The following is a 20,932-nucleotide window of genomic DNA, read 5'->3' on the forward strand; positions in this document are numbered from 1 at the left end:
TAGGCTGCAATCCACGGGGTCGTTAAGAGTTGGACACGACTGAGCGACTTCACTTTCACTTTTCACTTTCATGCATTGGAGGAAATGGCAACCCACTCCGGTGTTCTTGCCTAGAGAATCCCAGGGACAGGGGAGCCTGGTGGGCTGAGAAAAAGCCAAGGATAAGGATGTTCAGAAAAGAAAAAAAAAAAAGCATGAAATTTAGTATTTCAATACAGCATCTCTGTCCAATTTCATTCACTGGTCCCTGTTTAGCCACCAATTATTCACTCATCCAGGATAGAACCTGGAGGATAGTGTGCTAAATGAAATAAGCCAGACACAAAAATATAAATAGAGCATGATCTCACTTATACAAGGTATCTAAAACAGTCAAACTCATGGAAGCAGAGAGTAGAATGATGGATGCCTAGGGCTAGGGGCAGGGAAAATGGGGAGGTGATGGTCAAAGGATATCAAGTTTCAGTTATACAAGATAAAGGAGTTCTAGAGATCTCCTATCAGAGAGGGCAATGGCACCCCACTCCAGTACTCTTGCCTGGAAAATCCATGGATGGAGGAGCCTGGTGGGCTGCAGTCCATGGGGTCACTAAGAGTTGGACACGATGGAGTGACTTCACTTTCACTTTTTACTTTCATTCATTGGAGAAGGAAATGGCAACCCACTCCAGTATTCTTGCCTGGAGAATCCCAGGGACAGAGGAGCCTAATGGGCCGCCGTCTATGGGGTCGCACAGAGTCGGACACAACTGAAGCAACTTAGCAGCAGCAGCAGCAGCAGAGATCTCCTATACAACACATTGTGTATAGCTAACAATGCTGTAATGTATATTTAAAATTTTCTAAGGGGAAAGATTTATGTAAGTCTTCTTTCTGTTCGTATCATGATAATAATAATAATTACAATGGGGGTGGGAGGGAACTTTGGGAGGTGATAGATATGTTTATGATCTTGATGGTAGTGATGTTTTCACACATGTATGAATGCGTGCATGCTAGATCGCTTCAGTCATGTCTGACTCTTTGGACTGTAGCCCACCAGGCTCCTCTGTCCATGGGATCCTCCAGGCAAGAATACTGGAGTGGGTTGCCATGCCCTCCTCCCAGGGATCTTCCCTACCCAGGGATCGAACCCACATCTCTTATGTCTCCTGCATTGGCAGGTGGGTTCTTTACCACTAGCACCACCTGGGAAGTTTCTCACAGATGTATACTTATCCCCAAACTCATGTACAGCCCTTTACATGTCAATCATACCTCAACAAAGTAATTTAAAATGCTTTAAATGTAAAAAAGAGCACATTAGCCATCCTTCATGGCAAGATTCTTTAAAATTAAACATAACACAGATTTTTTTTTTAATGTCAAAGAATGGTATCTTTAATGAGTTTTAAAATCATTGTGATTTAAACTAAAGTTTTATTAAAATGAATCAGAAAATACAGATATTATTCATATATAAACACACATTTTAAATCCCATTGAAGCCCACTGATTTAACCTCCTACAGCTGCTATTTTGTTTTGATGAAAGATGAATAGGGGATAAATAGAAAGCTAATGCTTCAAATGGGTCTACCTGTAGAGTCCCCGGAAAAATCTAGGTGTGTATCCGTATTAAAGAACACTCTTCACCCAAATATGCAATCACTCAATAGCTCAAGCATAAATGATGCTTCCTACCAAAAAAAAAAAAAAAGAGAGAGAGAGAGAGAAGAGGAAGGCAAATTACAGGTCTTGAATTTGGCACATACTAAAGAAAAGCTCCAGAGAGAAGCCTGAATTGTATTTGTTCATCACATAACGGATTCCACTTTGATGATGGGTGATTCAACCTCCTGATAAGAATAGGGATCTCCAGGTGTCCTGCCTGGGTCAACAGGGTGAAGGATTACCATTTGGGATGGAATAATTTTATCTGTCTTCCTCCATTCCAGGTCCCCTTGTATTCGGTTTCACTGAGTGAAGCCAGCCTCTCTAATCTCTCTGTTTTCCTAATCAATTTGTAGAATGTATTCTGGCTCATGAGTGGAGTCAATCATACTTAGAACAATCATAGAGCATTGAAATTTCTCTAGTCTAACCCTCTAATTTTCAGATTAAAAAAAAAAAAAAAAGGCAAGGTCCAGAGAAGTACAAAACATCTGCAAAGGTTCATCAATATCCTTCAGACTGACATTTTTTAGAAAGAGAAGAGAAAGAAGATCTGAATTCGGGTTTGGGAGGACAAAGAGCTGTGGGATTATGCAGGGGTTCGAGTTGGGGGAAGGGGACACGGAGGGGAAGGAGAAAGAATGGGCCTGCGTGCTGGGAAGCCGTCTACAGGGCTGGCTGTGCAGAGCTTTAGTTCAGCCACAGCGCCTGCGGGACGGTGAGCCGGACCTCAGGCGCCGGCAACTACGCGGCCTCGGCGGCGCAGGGCCGGATGCCTGTGACGGAGATGCTCAGTCCTCTGCATCTCAGGACGCCGGCCTCGCACTCGGTCATTGTCTGCTCCCTGCCGTTCACTTCTACGCAGACGCTAAATCCTGCTTCCTCGCACTCCGAGGCGGCTCTGCAGACACATTCGCTGTCCTCGGCTGTAAAAAGAAACGAGAGAGGCTTAACGGCACCTGGTGGAGATGAGGAAGGCCAGGCGCATCCCATCCAAAGTTATGCAAGTGGTGACTGGAGAGCTACCGGTGTTCCTGTCACCCATTACCTGCCCCACCCCAAGTGTGGGCTTCCCTGGTGGCTCAGACGGTAAATAATCTGCCTGTAATGCAGGAGACCCGGGTTCAATCCCTGGGTCAGGAAGATCCCATGGCGCAGGGAATGGCAACCTGCTCCAGTAAAGGGAGGCATTTTGCTCCAGAGTAAGCAAGTTCTGAGGCTGGTGCCAGGCTTCCTGTCGACTGGACGCTCATGGGGCGGTTCTCTCTTCAGGTGCTGCCCAGGGGGGCCCCAAACACTCTGAGGCTGGTGCCAGGCTTCCTGTCGACTGGACACCCATGGGGCGGTTCTCTCCTTCAGGTGCTGCCCAGGGGGGCCCCAAACATGATGTGACCCCTCAACGCCCAGACTGAAGGCGGAGACCTCAGCAAAGAGCCGGGCGGCAAGCCTCAGAGGGAGACAAAGAAAAGGAGAATTAACTTGCTTTGAGAGAGAGGACGTGAAACCCAAAAGGCCTCATACCCCGTAAAGACCAAACAGAAATGGGTGGGAAGGAAAGCGGTGTGGGCGCTGAAGGGGTGATGCTGGAATACACCGGCCAGGCATCCCCTGAAGGAGGGTAACCAGGTCAGCCAGCAGGCTGTGATGACTGCCAAACCGAAAGTGTCGCAGACACGGATGGCCATAGCGTTTTATGTGTCACTACCTCTGCTGCCAGTGGGACAGGGGTGAGGGGAAAGATGCCCAGGGGGTACCAGCCAGGAGCGGGAGGCCCTGAGGAGCTGGTAGAGACCTTACAGATCCAGAAAGCACCATCAGGCTCCCAGATTTATAGATGGGGAAACTGAGGACCGAGGCCTGGCTTGGACAACTCAGCTCTTCCCCCTCAGAGGTGGGGCCCCTGGTGTGGTTGTCAAGATCACTGTTACCACCAGGACGCCAGGACAGGAGACCAGCAAGTAGTACCTCCTTTTTCATCACATCCTTCTGATTGCTTCTAGGAGAAAGTGTCAGCCTGGCACTGGTGTGCTTCCAACATGCCCCCTTTGTTGTTGCTAAGTCGCTAGGTCATGTCTGACTCTTTGTGACCCCATGGACTGTAGCCCACCAGGGTCCTCTGTCCATGGGATTCTCCAGGCAAGAATACTGGAATGGGTTGCCATGCCCTCTTCCGGGGGATCTCCCCAACCCAGGGATCAAACCCTTGTCTCCTGCTTGGCAGGCAGATTCTTTACCACTGAGCCACCTGGGAAGACATTTTTATGGTTACCTAATATTTATGGTAAGGGATATTTCCTATTAAAGATGAGCTATAAAGTTTCCTCTTTTAAAAACTGTTATTTTTATGTGAGGCTGTTTCTTTTTTAATGAATACATAATATGGATAATACAAGAACAGAGCAAAAATCATGAAGGTGGAATGTGATATTTGGGAGGACATTCAGGCCATCAGATCTTCCCTGCTGGCTCAGACAGTAACAAATCCGCCTGCAATGCAGTCAACCTGGGTTCGATCCCTGGGTCAGGAAGATCCCCTGGAGAAGGAAATGGCAACCCACTCCAGCACTCTTGCCTGGAGAATTCTATGGACAGAGGAACCTGGCAGTCTACTATCTACTGGGTCTCAAAGAGTCAGACACGACTGAGTGACCCAACAAGTTCAGACCACCAGGGAGGATTCTTCATCCACTACTTCCCCTCCTCAGGGAAGGCAGCGGGGGAGGATAGTGAGGATAGCAGGAGACTGGGGTTCAATCCCTGGGTCAGGAAGATCCCCTGGAGAAGGGAATGTCTACCTGCTCCAGTATACAGGACCAGGCAAGGGAGGCATTTCACTCCAGAGTAAGTAGGTTCTGAGCCTGATGCCAGGCTTCAAACTCAGACCAGTCTGAGTCTTTGACATACTTAGGGATGTGCTTTCATCTGTTGCTAAAATAGCACACTACATGTTTGAAAACTTCACTCCTACTACTGAAGTATTTTTATAGTCACAAATATGAAATGTCCCTTACCATCACATTTTTCCCATAGTGGACACACACCGCAAGCTTTTTCAGCCAATGCAGGCAGAGTGCAGCTCTCCCTACCAGCCACGGTGTAATTTCTACCCTGGCACTGGAGAACATGCATCTTGCAAACGGTCAGAGGCAGTATCCTTTTGCTTCTCTCATCTCGAGCACATACATCCAACGAGGACCTGAAACAACATTTTTAAATTACTTCCTTTACAAAATTTTCTTTCCTCAAAGCTAAGAATGAAAAGTGAAAGGTGAGGCTCTGGACTCAGTGCTCAGATGTTGTCTCCCACAGCCAAATGAGGGGACAGAAACTCAAATCCCCCATATTTCTAAGGGCCCAATCCCCTTCAGTCTTCAAAATGAACATATTTTGCTATTTATTTGCTCACAAGTTTTATAATCTTAGATATCTGGTGTCGATCTAGTTTCATTTAGAACAGATCAGATACAGCAAATTAAAAGAGAAGGCAATGGTCTGTTAGCAACAGGTAGATTGATGACAAAGGAGGAGACAGAAAATTAGCAAAGATCACCGGAGGAAGGCATGGCAACCCACTCCAGTATTCTTGCCTGGAGAATTCCATAGGCAGAGAAACCTGGCGGGCTGCAGTCCATAGGGTTGCAAAGAGTCAGACACAACTGAAGTGACTTAGCACACACACATGCACTCGGAGGGACCAAAGTCAAATGTGACCATGTGATTGAGGGCAGGAGAAGAGGATGACAGAGGATGAGATGGCTGGATGGCATCACCGACTCAATGGACATGGGTCTGGGTGGACTCCTGGAGTTGGTGATGGACAGGTAGGCCTGGCGTGCTGTGGTTCATGGGGTCACAAAGAGTCGGACACAACTAAGCGACTGAACTGAACTAAACTGATACCTATGGCTGATTCATGTTGAGGTTTGACAGAAAACAACTAAATTCTGTAAAGCAATTATCCTTCAATTAAAAAATAAATAAATTTTGAAAAAATGGGACCACTAACTGTAGAAGAAAGCAGCTCTTCCCAGCCCAGCAGCCCTGAGAGTTCATGTCCACATGATAGCATTATCCACAGCTGATGACTGAATTCTCAAGGGAAGATGAACTCTATCTTTCAATGCTATTTTTAGAGTATCTATGTTTACAAAATAGTTTAGAAATATTTCCATGAAATGTGTTAATTTTTTTCCTTATGCATTGGTGCTAAAAAAGTGCCAGTATTTGAAATGTCACTAATAAAAACAACCACTTATCTGAATACTGATGGGTAAGGATGCCATTACTGTAGTGAAACCTTAGACAACAAAAGGCATTTTTGAATAACAGACAGAATCTATATTTACTTACATATATTTAGCTCTAATGTTTTCTTCTCTAACCAAGAACTAAATTTGTTTGGACAAAGAAATACAGAAATACATAATGGAAACAAATTCTTGTATCTTTTTTTTAATCTGTTTATTTAAACTTTAAATAGAAGTACTTAGAACAGCTTAAACGGCAAAGAACTTACAAGCCACCTCCCTTGTTATCAGTGCACATTCAGTCGCTCAGTTGTGTCTGACTCTTTGCAACCCCATGGACTGTGGCTCCATGGAGGAGCCCAGAGGACAGGCTCGTCTGTCCATGGAATTTTCCAGGCAAGAATACTTGAACAGATTGCCATTTCCTACTGCAGGCGATCTTCCCCACCCAGGGATCAAACCCATTTCTCTTGCGTCTCCTGCATTGGCAGGTGGATTCTTTACCACTTGGGCCATCTGGGAAGCCCATATCAGACATTAAAACTCTTCCCATGTGTATAAACAACAGGCTGCAGATCAACTCAATGAAGCAAAGAAGTTGAAAGGAAGATGAAGGTGAATCAAAGTAAACAATGATTAACAGAGAATAACAGCACAGTCAGAAGATTCTGGGCTGAACTTTTTTGTGTGTTTGTTTCCTTTTTCTCCTTTATCTTTTCTTTCCTTTTTTTTTTTTTTTTATTTTTACAATTTCCATTTATGTTATTCGGCTATATATTCTTCACACAAAAATTTACTTCTTATAGGATACCCCTTAGTCATCACCACCCAATGTAGGTATTCAAGGAGTTGGATATGTGTTTTGATGACCACACTAACTGAAAGCCAAGTAATTGGCCAATAAATTTGTGTTTTGATTGTTAACCTTAGAGGTGGTCAGTAAGTCCTAGGGACTGGATGTTTCCTATTTGCCTCTCCAGATTCATCCTCCTCTCTTCTTCACCCTGCCTGGGAAGCTGAAGCGTACGGACCACATCAATAGACTTCCTTGTCCTCTAACTTCAGGAGTGTTTGATCATTGTGGGGTTCTGGCAGAAAAGGAGGGAGGAAAGAGAGTACAGTTGGGGTGTTTATTCCCCTGGCTCACTCCTAGGCATCTCTGAAGCCCCTAGAATGAGAGACTCAACTCCTCAACTAACCTTCTGTCAACAGGTTTTCATAAATGCTCCTCTCTCACAACTTCTGACTTAGGCGTGGAAAAAAATGTAAACCAGTTCAGTTCAGCTTCTACCAGTTCAGGAATACTGCCCTGTCGTGTGCAGTTTTCTTTACTCGACCCACATTTCTGTAAATAGTCCCACCAATAAAGCTCCTCTGGTCCTAATTTAATCATGCCATCTGTACCCAACACTTAGTAATTACTTCAGCTATATTTCTACAAAGGAGTGATTTCAAGTGGGATGGTGTTCTTGGAATGCAAATCTAGAAACATATTTCAAGAATTAGAAAAGCAGCTGCTTTTTTCTCTGTCGGTATTGCTTTAAGAGTTTATGTCTCTGGGGCTTCCCTGGTAGCTCAGTGGTAAAGAATCAGCCTGCCCATGCAAGAGAGACTGGTTCAATCTCCAATCCAGGAAGATCCCACATGCTACGCATAACTAAGCCCATGCACCACAACTACTGAGCTTGTGCTCTAGAGCCTGGGAGCCTACACTACTGAGCCTGTATGCCCTAAAGGTCGTGCTCTGCAACAAGAGAAGCCATGGCAAAGAGAAACGTGTACACCACGACTAGAGAGTAGCCTCTGCTTGCAGCAACGAAGACCCAGCACAGCCAAAAATAAATAAACGATTAAAAAAAAAAGTTTATGTCTCAAGGGAATTTCAGCCCTAATCTCCTCAAACTCTAAATCCTCAGGTTTTGTTATTTTGTCCCATTTTATACAGAAAACAAGCAGCCTTAAGTAATCCTTCAGCCTTTCTCACCAGCCAGACTAGAACACTGCCCAACACCACCAATGGTCAGCCCTGGTGATCCAGGCAAAAACAGGCAGCAGATGGACTGGATTGAAATGCGAAGGACCTTGATCCTTGGTCAGTAACACCTTTGATCCAACAGAGACTAGCATCTAAGAAATCATTCAATCTAATTTGAATAAAATAAAACAGAGAATAAAACAGAGCTTACCCACATTCATAGGGCATTTTACAAACACATCTTGAATTCTGCAGTTTCTCCCAGGGCTGACATTTAGGCACTTTCTGTGTCAAAGGTGCTTCTAAAAGAAAAGAATAATGGAGATGTGACCATTAGGAGAAGAGCTTCTTTGTAGTAAACAAGGATTATTTCAATTGTTGAACCAGGCAATAAATTCTTATAATCAATAAATTAATAAAGCTACAAAGCATTTTATAGGAGGTACAGCGTCACAGAACCAACAAATAATGTCTTTGGTCATAATAGCCACCATTTCTTGAGCATGGACTCTTGATCCTGCCCTTTTTATATGATATTTAATTCTTCTTAATAAATAGCCATTTAAGAGATGAGGAAACTAAGAGTCAGAAAAGTCAAGAAATTCATGCTAGTTAACAAATTGACCAAGCCAGGATTTAAGTCTATGTTTGTCTGAATTGAAGCCCTGTGGTGTAGGCTCCCTTTCTTCAAAAAGGTGGAGTTTAAAATATCATATTAAGAGAGTAGCACTGAAACATAAACATTACACATGTAAAAGAGATAGCTAGTGGGAATTTGACAATTGATGTAGGGAGCTCAACCCGGTGCACTGCGACAACCCAGAGGTATGGGATGTTGTGGGGAGTGGGAGGGAGGTTCAGGAGGAGGGTACACATACATACTTATGGCTGATTCACATTTTTGTATGGCAGAAACCAACACATTGTAAAGCAATTATTCTCCAATTAAAAATTTTTTAAAAGAAGGTGGGATTTAAAAACCATGTGTTATTTGGGTACATTTTGCTCACTACACCTATCACGAGACAGAAAGCATACCATAACCTGACCTATAGAAGAAGAACTCTCAGTATCTCAAGGATGACTATAATAATCTCTTACATGTAAATGTCCAAGTGGTCTCCCCTCAACAGTGAGTAAATGTCTGGAGGTATTTACATAGATAAAATCCTTTCCTTCATGTTTTCTACAAACTGATAGAAAGCCAATTATCATTCCAGTTTTGTCAGGGAAACACCTTGGTCTGACTTGCAAAGAGCTTAATTTGCCATGGCCACAGCTGGGCCTGACTACAAAGTGAACAGTGTTCATTTTGCCATTTCCACTTGCCTTGCCATTTCCACTTCCTGGCAGCTTCATTACAATGGAATTCTGTGGCATATACTTTTTCATCATCAAACTAGTTACCTGTTGCTGCTGCTGCTAAGACGCTTCAGTCGTGTCCGACTCTGTGCGACCCCATAGACGGCAGCCCACCAGGCTCCGCCGTCCCTGGGATTCTCCAGGCAAGAACACTGGAGTGGGTTGCCATTTCCTTCTCCAATGCATGAAAGTGAAAAGTGAAAGTGAAGTCACTCAGTAAGTGTCCGACTCTTCGTGACCCCATGGACTGCAGCCTATCAGGCTCCTCTGTCCATGGGATTTTCCAGGCAAGAGTACTGGAGTGGGGTGCCATTGCCTTCTCTGAGTTACTTGTTAGATATACCTATAAAGGTCATTTGTCTGAAGGTCATGTTTTTATGGATGCACAAACTGTAGAATGCTTCCTTACTTTTGGAAAACAAGAGCTTTAGACATGACAGGAAAATCTCATGAACAAGGAAGGCATAAACTTGTAAAAATAGTAGCAAGGTGAAGTGTGTCTATCGTGTCCAGCATTGTCTGTAGCAAGTATTTATTCTTCAACCATTTTTCTTTAAGATGGTATTATCTTAAATGAGATGTAGTATCCTGAATTGGATCCTAGACCATGAACGCGACATCCGTGGAAAAACGTGATGAATGAAGAGTCTGTAGTTTAGTTGACAGTGTTGTACTAATTAATATTAATGCCTTGGTTTTGACCAACTAAATTATGTCAAGGTATGTGAGGTGTTAATAGTATGGGAAGATGGGTAAAGAGTATATGGAAACTATACTTGGCAACTTTTCTGAAATCTTAAATGATTCCAAAATAAAATACTTTAATGGGATTATTTAGATCAATGCTTCTCAACCAGGGACAGTTTTGCTCCACAGGGACATTAGGCAATGTCAAAGGACATTTTCAGTTGTCACCCCTGTGAGATAGCAGAGGCCAAGGATTCTGCCAAACATGTTACAATACATAGGACAGGCTCCCACAACAAAGAATTATCAGGTTCCAAAATTCCAATAGTGTCAGGGTTGAGAAAGTCTGATCTAAATGTACCCAAGCTGAGGTTCAATGATTAAGCTGTATAAATGAATTCTGCATTATTATTAGCAGTTTTTTGCTAATAATTCTTAAGGATAGAATTTTAGATTTTACATATTTTCTAAAAGTTCTCGTAATTGCTTTGTGAAAAATCGCTTATGGAATTACCTAGACAAGAGACTTGCATGTAGAAAGAACATGGCTTTGTCATCTTCATAGCTTAATTAACCAAGTAAACCCACTCTTAGGGCCCACCTACAGAATGTACCTTCACTATTTTAAAATCAAATATCTTCATATCAAGGCTAAATACCACTGGGGGTAGAGATAAATGAGAGACAAGTGTTTAATGGGTAGAGTTTCAGTTTGGGAAGATGGAATGTTGGATGACAGTGAGGGTTGAACAATAATGGGAATGTATTTAATGCTACTGAATTGCACATATTTAAATGGTTAAAATGATAAATGTTGTGTGTATTTTACTACAATTAAAAAACAAAAAGACTACTTAAACAGCAGGTATTGTAAAACTCTGGAGGCTAACAAACCTGGCCTTTTTTTGTTTGTTATAGGCTTATTTTAAGGGTAGTTATTATTGTTATCCATGTCTTTCAAAAAATACACAGGTTTGGAAAACATCCTTAATTAGAGCCTTAATAGAATTTGCTGAAGGGGAGAAAATTCATACCAAATTGTGCTATAAAGTGACTGAAAAAACATTTCAGAAAAAAAAAAGTATATAATTTCATTTACAGGAAAAGAGAAACCTCATCAACTGTACATTGTTTTCTTTAATTTTAGCAGTATTTGTACAGGTCCCTTACTTTAATCCAAATAAACTCACAGTGATGCTTTGGTGCGTGTGGAAAACAAAGCTGTCATCTCTGCTGTGGTCCTCTGACAGCCACAGAGCATGTGGGATGGACACAGAGGCCATTCCGTTGAACAGGCTGCCCTCTCATTGTCCTCTATGGTCTATTTAATACCACAGCCCAGGTCTCCCATCACAGAACCCTCCAGGCAACCTACTCTCTTTTCAGTGGTGCACATCTAATCTATCCAATATTATCACTCATGGAATCAACTACTTCATCTTCACCATAGATGACAAACTTCAAAGTGAAAATTGCTCAGTCGTGTCGGACTCTTTGCAACCCCATGGACTGTAGCCCACCAGGCTCTTCTGTCCATGGGATTCTCCAAGCAAGAAGACTGGAGTGAGTTGCCATTCCCTTCTCCAGGGGATTTTCCCAATTCAGGGACTGAACAGAGACTCCTGCATTGCCAGGCAGATTCTTTATCATTTGAGTCACCAGGAAATATTATTATTACTTATGGAATCAACTATTTCATCTTTGCCATAGAACACACACTTCAACATTGAATTAAAAATCATATACTCATGTACAGCAAAAACCAACACAACATTGTAAAGCAATTATCCTCCAATTAAAAATTTTTTTAAATCATATACTCAAGAAATAAGAATATCAAATAGAATGCAAGTATGACTTCTTCCTTGTTTTTAACTGTTGCAAGCATAATATTTTCCATTTATTAAAGTGAAAGTCACTCAGTCACGTCCGACTCTTTGCAACCCCATGGACAATACAGTCCATGGAATTCTCCAGGCCAGAATATTGAGTGGGTAGCCGTTTCCTTCTCCAGGGAATTTTCCTAACCCAGAGATCAAATCCAGGTCGCCCACATTGCAAGCGGATTCTTTACCAGCTGAGCTACCAGGGAAGTCCATTTATTAAAAAATGTAAACAAAAAAGAAAGAGTTTATTTTGAAAACAAATCTTAAGTATCTCTGAACAGAAATAGGTTGGACCATGTTATACAAGTGGACTTATTCACAAAACAGAAATGGAATCACAGTTGTAGAAAACAAACTTATGGTGACCAGAAGGGAAGAGGGGAAGAGTTAAATTGGGAGGTTGGGATGGACATAAACACATTACTATATATAAAATAGGTACTAATAAGGACTTACTGTATAGTACAGAAACTCCACTCAATACTCTATAAAGGCCTACATGGGCAAAGAATCTAAAAAAGACTGGATACATGTATATGTATAACTGATTCACTTTGTTGTACACCTAAAACTAACACAACATAAATCAACTGTACTCCAATAAAAATGGAAAACATTTTAAAAGGCCATTTAAATTTGCCATGTGTTCAAAATACTGGATATTTGGATTTCTACTATTAAGAATAATTTCACAAACCACAATACTTTTCCTTTCATAACTTCTGCTTTGTAGGCTTAAATGTAAATGCTTTTAAACATTCAATTTCAATAACACTAATAAACTAATAAGTCTAATAAACCCAAAAATGAAATAGGCAGAATTTTATATAAATTGTGATCTCAACTCTGTATTTCATAAAAGTACCTTTTTAAAAAGTCAGGAGGAAGCCAGAAATCAGCTTTTAGAAATTATTTGTTTTCTTGGTATCCTACAAATATAAAGCTAATCTTGGATATGAAAGATTTAAGTTAAAATCTGAGAATCACCTGGGCTATTCTTGCCTTTTCTTGAATTCTGCGAGTCTATGTGTTATGTGCAAAAAAATCTAGTTACCCAGTCTAGACCTCCTTCTCATAGTGGGGTCTGGATGGAGGGAATGATTCCATTACAGCAGTTCAGAACAGCCACAGGGACTCTCACTCCCAGAGTCCATGTGTCCTTGGACAGACCCAGGAGCCACTCACCTCTCTGCACACACTGGACATCCTTTACCTCAGGGCTCCACTTAAGGCTGGAACTACAGAGAAATGTCGAGGGACCTTCTAAGGATCTGCCGCCTGAACAGGAAATGGTCACCTTCTCGCCAATGGTGTAGAAAGGTTTGTGGGGATGACTCTGTATGCCATCCATCAGTGCAGGCAGAACGCAGGCAATTTCTAAAGAGAAAAGAGAGCAGAATACAAGGTTCCTTGCTTTACTAGACCATCTTTTTTAAAATGACAGCCCTGAATGATGCTGATACACTTGTTCTGCTTTTTCAAATTAGAGGACAAGGTAGAAGAGGTGAATTCACTCTTAGGAGGCCCTGAAAGACATGTCCCACCGTGCCTGTCATGTAGTAATGTAAACGACTGAAAACCAAGACAGTTCCCACCCTCTCACCCCCGCCCTCAAGTCATATGACAACTTAAAATGAATAAGCATTATACGGTCCCCAAGTCCAGCCTGCTGTCAAAACCAGACTTTCCACAGCTGCCACTTCTCTCTCTCATCTGGTGAAGTCTCACCAAAATTTTCCCAAGAGCTGTATTCATTTGCCTATCATTGCATATATCCAATTAGGTATTTTGCTATCTGAAATTTTTAAAGAACCACCTTTAACCTTGCAACCATAAAAGTGCTAAATCTTTCTTGGTTTCCCATTTCTATCTTTCCTTATTCCATTACAGTCATTAGTTCATATCTTCTACTTTAAAAAAAAAAAAAAAAACAAGGAAAAAAATGAAAAACATGCATAATGGTAGAAAGCAAGTCAGAATTCATGACTTAAAGAAAAATCTTTCTAGTGGGGTTTTGGACAATGTCCTACAAAGTCCTGCTCTATTTCTGTACCATTTTTATCAGAAAATCCATTCATTCATTCAAAATCAGCATTTATTGAGGGCCTACATTTGGCCAAGTATGTTGAATGCTGCTATGGGCACAAAATATTGGTCACATACTCCACCTTCAAATAGATAATAATCTAGCATCAGAACTGTTTATTTCTGGCCATGATGTATTTGCTGGTTTCACACTAATGCTCCCACTAAGACATATAGGAAGGCTGTAAAAGTTATAAGAAAAACTATTTCTGAGAGCATCAGAGAACAATCAGAGAGCATCAGAGAACAATCAGAGCAGTGGAAATCCCAAGGTATAAGACTCTAGAAAAAGGAAAGTCTAAAGCAGTGATTACAACATTTGATAATGTTTTTGTCCTTGAGGCTATTTGTAAATTTGAAAAAAAAAATTTTTTTTAATGTGCTGAAGGGCTGCTAAACTAAGGAGAAAGCTGCAGCTCAGAAGCTGAATAGCTACCGAGAGTTTTTAGCAGTCTTGCAGGGCTAGGAGATCAAAAATTAAAGTCCAGTCCTGTTACAAAAAAGGAGCCTCAGTAGAAATCCAATACTTTCCCTTATGATCCTTTAATGGTTATGACCTAGGATAAAGGTAAACTGGACATAAACCAGCTTTGTTCTTGCCAGAAACAAACCTAATTTTTTTTCTAGAGAAGGATAACATCATGCAAAGTCTCAAATTATTTATTTTTTTACAAATAAAGTCTGGCATTCAATCAAAACTAATCTAATATTCAAAAATACAATAGAAACAGATCTACAGCAGATCCAGACGATGGGGCCAACAGACACGAGCCATGAAATAACTATGATTAGTATGTTGGAAAAAATTAAATTAGAAGAGGGAGAGTTCCAACAGAGAATTAGAAAGTATAGAAAAGTGGACAAATGGTTTATCTGGAATTGGAAAATGAAATTAAGAATTCAGTAGAGTTCTTGAAAGCAGATTATAACGAGTACCGAGAATTAAAAATCTAGAATATAGATCAACAGAACATACTTAGAATGAAACAGAAAGAGAAAAATTGATGTAAAGCAAGGAAATATAGGGCATTCCCTCGTGGTCCAGTGGTTGAGACTCAGCACTTTCATTGCCGCGGGCCTGGATTTGATCCCTGGTCAGGAAACTAAGGGGCTTCGGCTTCCCTGATGTTTCATATGGTAAAGAATCTGCCTGCAATGCGGGAAATCCAGGTTTGATCCATGGGTCAGGAAGATCCCCTGGAGAAGGGAATGGCAACCCACTCCAATATTCTTGCCTGGAAAATCCCATGGACAGAGGAGCCTGGCGGGCTACAGTCCATAGGGTCGCAAAGAGTCAGACACAACTGAGTGACTAACATTTTCACTTTCAAGTAACTAAGATCCCAAAACAAACATAAAAAGAAAGAAATGTAGCTCTCACACACACACATATATATACACGTATGTATATGTGTATACATTGTAAAAAATGTCTCATCAATGTCTCATGAGCAGAGGTGGGCAAGAATTAGACAGCAATATTTAAGGGAAAAGGTGAATAATTTTTTAAAATTGACGAAAGACATTAAAGGATAGGTTAAAAAAATGCTTTGAAGATCAACCAGGACAAAGAAAATCACACTTAGGCACATCAGAGTAGAGTTGCTTCTTAAAAAAAAAAAAAAAAAAAAATTCTTAGAAACATCTAGATCAAAACAGTATATGATTTCCAAAGGAGAAACAACAAGCCTAAAAGTTGACTTCTCACTAGAAAATAATGAAGTCAGAAGGCAATGTAAAAAAATCTTTAAAGGGCTTAAAGACAATAATTCCTTACCCAGTAAAAAATATCCTTCAAAAGTAAAGATGAAACAAGAATGTTTCAGATGAACAAAGAGTGGGACAATCCCTCACCAGTAGATACACAATAAAGAAAAAGAAGCTCTTAAAGCAAAGTAATCTTTTCAAAGAACAGACTTTTAGCTTTATTACTCCTAGCTAGGGAATATTTATTAATACATTCTATTCAGTAGTATTGATATCCTATTTCTTCTGAAAGACTCAAGGGTGGAGAGACAGAGAGACAGAGACAAAGGAAACAGGAGAATTTCCAAGTCATTAAGAAAAAGACTAAAAAACCACCAGAAAAAAATGCCCAAAAGATTAGATAGCCATTTCATCTTTAAAAAGTATCCAAATGGCAATAACTATATGAAAACAGGCTTAACAACATTAGTCATCAGAAGAAATACAAATTTTAAAATACAAATTAAAAAACAAGATACTGCTACACACTCACCACTATGACTAAAAAAAAATTTTAAAGATAGATGTTATCAAGTGTAGGTGAGGATACAGAGCAATCTTGACTTCTTGGATTCTGTCCAAGATGCAAACTGGTACAACCACTTGGAAAACTGGTGTGGTGGTTTAGTCCCTAAGTAATGTCCGACTCTTGCAACCCCATGGACTGTAGTCCGCCAGGATCCTGTATCCACAGGATTTCCCAGGCAAGAATACTGGAGTGGGTTGCTGTTTCCTTCTCCAGGGGATCTTTCTGACCCAGGGATTGAACCCACATCGCCTGCATTGCAAGTGGTCTCCTGCCCTGCAAGTGGATTCTTCACCAAAACTGGTAGCATACCAAATCTAAACGTGTGTGTGCCTGATAACTCAGATATTTCACTAATAGGTATGTACCCAAGAGAGTAAAATGTATGTGCATGCAGACTTTCCTCACACAGCACAGAACAATCAATATAGGAAAAATACATCCCAGTAGTGCTGTCTATCCATCTGCTGCAGAATCTTACATTGTAGAACAGCTGAGAGGGAAACCCGAGAACAGTGTTAGGGTGATACGACATACAGAAGCACTTACTCAGAGGCCTGGATCTAAACAGACTAGGCTCCAAAGCACTTGAGGAAGTAGACCGTAGTACATCCCTGCTAACTGAACTCCGAAGAATATCTTGACTAGAACTGAGAACTGGCTAGAACTTGGCTAGAACTGAGCTCCCTGACCTATTCTGATTTACCCCAGAAACTTTACAATTGCAATTAGGATTTCCCTGGTGGTCCAGTAGTTAAAATTCCATTAGTCACATGCTGCCAATGCAAGGGATACTGGATTAGATCCCACATGCCAGGTGCTGCAGCCAAAAAAAGAGTTAAAAAAAAAAAAGGAATAAAAACGTAGTAAAATGTGCCTCGTCTAACAGAACCACTAGCAACTACAGAAAGCTGAGGATTTTTTCAAGGTACTCCTGAAACCTGATTGGGATCATATGAGCCTTTCAGGAAAAAAAAGAGATTAAGACAGGAGCATATGATGAGTAGCTATTTATTCTGATTTATTCCCTCCCACTCGTCTTAAATGAAATACCACGACCAAGACCACTCACTCTGACAATGCATATTCCCAACAAGCCACTGCAAATCTTCTCCACATCTGGCAACAGGGTCTCCAACCAGAGAGTATCCTTCTTTGCAAGTATACATTATGTTTTTCCCAACAGGAAATGTGGCACCTTCATCCTAAATAGAAAAAAAAAAGATGGAGAGAGGAAGAATACATCTCTTTTGCATTAACAAATTGTTTCTTTAGATATATTCAGCCTAAAAACCATGACTTCTGTAATCATTAGGCAACCTACATTCAAATAGCTCACTTTGAAAACTGTCCATAAAATCATTTTTTCCTGTACAGTCCTAATTAACAACACTGATACCATCATTAATTGAAATAAAGATATTAATGCCACTGTACTATAATTTATTGACTGCTCCCCAAATGAAGCACTGTACTAAGCATTTTATCAAAATTATTTTAGTGGATACTGCCCAAGCAACTTCTCTTATACTTTCAGGAAAGTCTGTTATCAGATTTCAGAAATGTCTTTGTCCGTCAACTCTTCCTAATGAGGTGTTATGGGCTGTCCACTGGCAATCACACCCAACAAAAGGCATTATGAACACGGAGAAATGTTTACATCGTATCAACATATTCATGGAAGTCTGCATTTCCCACTGATTACTTTTAAGAGAAGCATAACGTTGCTCTTCGCCCACCACCCTCCCCTGCCCCGTCATGTTGCTGGAGCTGAGTCAGGTTTGAGGACATGTCATTAGCCTATAATGCCAAGAGGTGAGATTTCATGGTGAAGCAAGGAAGAATCTGAAGTCTGAGCCTTGAGGGAGTCATCATGCTTGTTTGGTTTCTCTATTGTTGCCTTTCCTTATCCTTTTACTTCTCTGCTACTCAAGGGGATGGTGAAGAAAATTGGCCTGGAAGAGGACTTGCAGGTGGAACAGCTCTGCTGTGGGCATTAGAACAAAATTCTATGGAGCCTGCTTCTAAAAGTCCTACTCATCCTGATCCATTCTGGCTCCATTATGGGAGTTGGTAGGAAACACAGCACCCAGATTGGCATTGAGATTTGCAGAAAATGGGGAAAGATATTTAATCTGCTTTGGTTCTAGACCCTAAGCCTTCATCTTTCTTGCAGAAGGGACCTCTATATGAGAAAGTCTAACTCAACAGTGTCTAAACCTGGCCGTCTCTGTTGGAATCACTAGCAGGAATTTTAAAACAAAGAAAAAAGATTCTCAGGCTCTACCCCAAACTTACAAAATGAGGAGGGGAGAAAAAAAGAAGAAAGGTCAAGTAATAATCTATTGTTCAGTTCCCTGGGTGCCTGTGAGGTAGCCAATCCACAAGACAGTGTTTAGAACCTCCAGTTCTTTGCAGGACACCCATGCACTGCAGCTGAAGACAGAACACACACCTCTGAATAGTACCTACATCTGGGGACATTTCAGCAGACACTCAGTGAGTATATGTTCAAGGGCCTGGCATTTGAGAGACAGAAACTGCCATGGAGCAAGCATGGCTGGTGGCGTTGAGAAAATCCTGATGAACAGCAACTCCTATGTGAGCACAGAGACACTTACTGGGGTTTGGAGCCAAAGTTTCATCATAACAAGGAGTGAGAAGAGCATGAATTAATATGGTCCCAAAGGCAAGAAAGTTCTCCCGAATGACAGTGGCAGATGACTCGTGTTCCTTCCTGAACAAGAAAATTGCTCAAAGTGCCATGACCCATATCTTGCCAGACACTGGCTAAATGTCTCACTGGCTCCTGGAATAAATAGAATGCTTCACCCCGGCCCTGGTAGTTATGAAAAACTTTAAACGACTCCTTTCAATGGAAAAAATATGGAACGTTCTCTATACTGAAAATCTTGCTTATAGATTCCTACTTTCATGTTCAGAATGGAAATGTTTAGCAGCCCTCTGGCATGATTACATTTCTAATTCATTGGGTGGTGATATTGATTTCCCTTACCATAGGAGATACACTGCCCTCTGCAGAATTCTAATCACCTTGGGCCAAAGAAGAAAAGTCACAAACTAAAACCTGATTAAAAACTGAAATGCACACATAAAACGCTTTTTAGCACTGCTTCATCACAGGAGGAGGAAATAGATTATGAACATCAGTAGAGAGCTGGAACTCAGAGCAAAGAGGATATGTAAAGAAAAAAATCTCTTTCATAACCAACTTGAACAAATCCGTCTTTCAAGGCAGGAGGTGATGAGCAGAATTTTGTTGGAACCAAAGACAAGGGAAAACAATGTGGCTCGAGCAATCTGAAAAGAAAAGGAAATAAAACATAATTAATATGATGGATTTGCTACTGTTAATAAAAATTTTACACTACAGTGAATTTTTCATTTGCATCTGAAGGGACTCCATCATGTGATGTTTTTGCCATTCTCAGAACCAAACATCTGATCACATGCATGACACAAACACAAACTTGAGCTTCCAAAAGATAACAACCAGGTCATTAGTGCAGAAAATAAGCATAAAGAAAAGAAAAAGAAATAAAAGTGTTTGGACAACACACATCCTTATATGACTTCTAGAGGACATCCATCTAACACTACTTTTTCTCCTACTGTCTGTCTCTTAAATACGTTAAACACAGAATTAATTCTCTATTGAAAATAAGGTAATTCAAGTTCGTGATCCTGGAAGAGAGATAACACAAAATAACCACTTCTGACTAAGCGCTGTCTATGTGCTAAGCACCATGGCAAATGTTCTACAAATGTGCCTCAGCTCAATTCACATGCACAGTAACCCCCTGAGATATGTGGGAAAAGTCTCAGAAAGTCTGAGTAACTTGTCCAAGGTTATAGAGGAAAAAATACCAGGACTAGATTCAAATCTAGTCAGTTGCTGTTGTTCAATCGCTCAATTATGTCAGACTCTCTGCAACCCCATGGACTGTAGCACGCCAGGCTTCCCTGTCCTTCACCATCTCCCGAGATTTGCTCAAACTCATGCCCACTGATGCCATGCACCCCCCTCAGCCTCTGTAGGCTCCTTAAACTTATGCTCTTTCTACCTCTCACAAGGCAATTTCTAGTGGGGCTCAAAATAATTGAATTCAAGCTGGTCCCTGTGGGGCTTCCAGGTAGGGAGGCCTATTTTTGTCCCCTGATTCTTATAGGCAAGACTCCAGCCTCCATGACCTTCCCTAAGGGCAGATTTAAATAGTTGCTAATCAAGGGAGAAGCAACCCAGAAAACAGCTGAGGTAAGACTAAGGAGACCCATCACCTGAGATAAAGAGAGCGCAAGCCAAGTATACAACCTGATCTTGTCAAAGACCCCACCCTTGGAGGTTTGTTATAAAACCCCCTCAGCAGATCCTCTGGGCTTGGGACACATAGTTTCTTGAGGCAGGAGCCTGCTATGTCCTCCTTTGCCTGGCACAGTAATAAAGCTATCCTTTTCTACTTCACCCAAAACACTGCAAGATTTAATTCAGCACTGGCACAGAGAGGCCGAGCTTTCGGCATCATGATCATGGTAACAGTGACATCCATCATTAGGCAATGATTATCAGTGGTGCCTCTGAGGTCACTCTTTCACCAATATTAACTCCACTCCAGGAACATGAAATCTGAAGGGAAGCCTTACAAATAGCCTCTGAATGTTACCTCCTTCTGAGCTGAGTTCCTTAAATTCTTGTCACAACTGAGGAAACTGAGAAATGTGACGCAGTAAACATAGTTTTCCTTCTT

At 41.2% G+C, this 20,932-nt stretch overlaps 1 protein-coding gene across 1 annotated transcript in view; it reads right to left on the reverse strand.

Annotated features, from left to right (window-relative positions):
* Positions 1 to 1,399: 1,399 nt before the first annotated feature.
* C7 (complement C7) overlaps positions 1,400 to 20,932 on the reverse strand; it is a 59,244-nt gene continuing 39,711 nt past the window's right edge. The window contains exons 13-18 of the mRNA XM_006076391.4: positions 19,400 to 19,487; positions 17,239 to 17,371; positions 12,995 to 13,186; positions 8,086 to 8,176; positions 4,664 to 4,848; positions 1,400 to 2,578 (exon numbers count right to left, since the gene is read on the reverse strand). Of these exons, the coding sequence (XP_006076453.4) occupies positions 2,397 to 2,578; positions 4,664 to 4,848; positions 8,086 to 8,176; positions 12,995 to 13,186; positions 17,239 to 17,371; positions 19,400 to 19,487 (871 nt within the window). The 3' untranslated portion in view covers positions 1,400 to 2,396. The remainder of the gene's footprint in view (positions 2,579 to 4,663; positions 4,849 to 8,085; positions 8,177 to 12,994; positions 13,187 to 17,238; positions 17,372 to 19,399; positions 19,488 to 20,932) is intronic.

This window comes from Bubalus bubalis, chromosome 19 (assembly GCF_019923935.1).
Source record: "Bubalus bubalis isolate 160015118507 breed Murrah chromosome 19, NDDB_SH_1, whole genome shotgun sequence".
NCBI classification, from domain to species: Eukaryota; Metazoa; Chordata; class Mammalia; order Artiodactyla; family Bovidae; genus Bubalus; species Bubalus bubalis.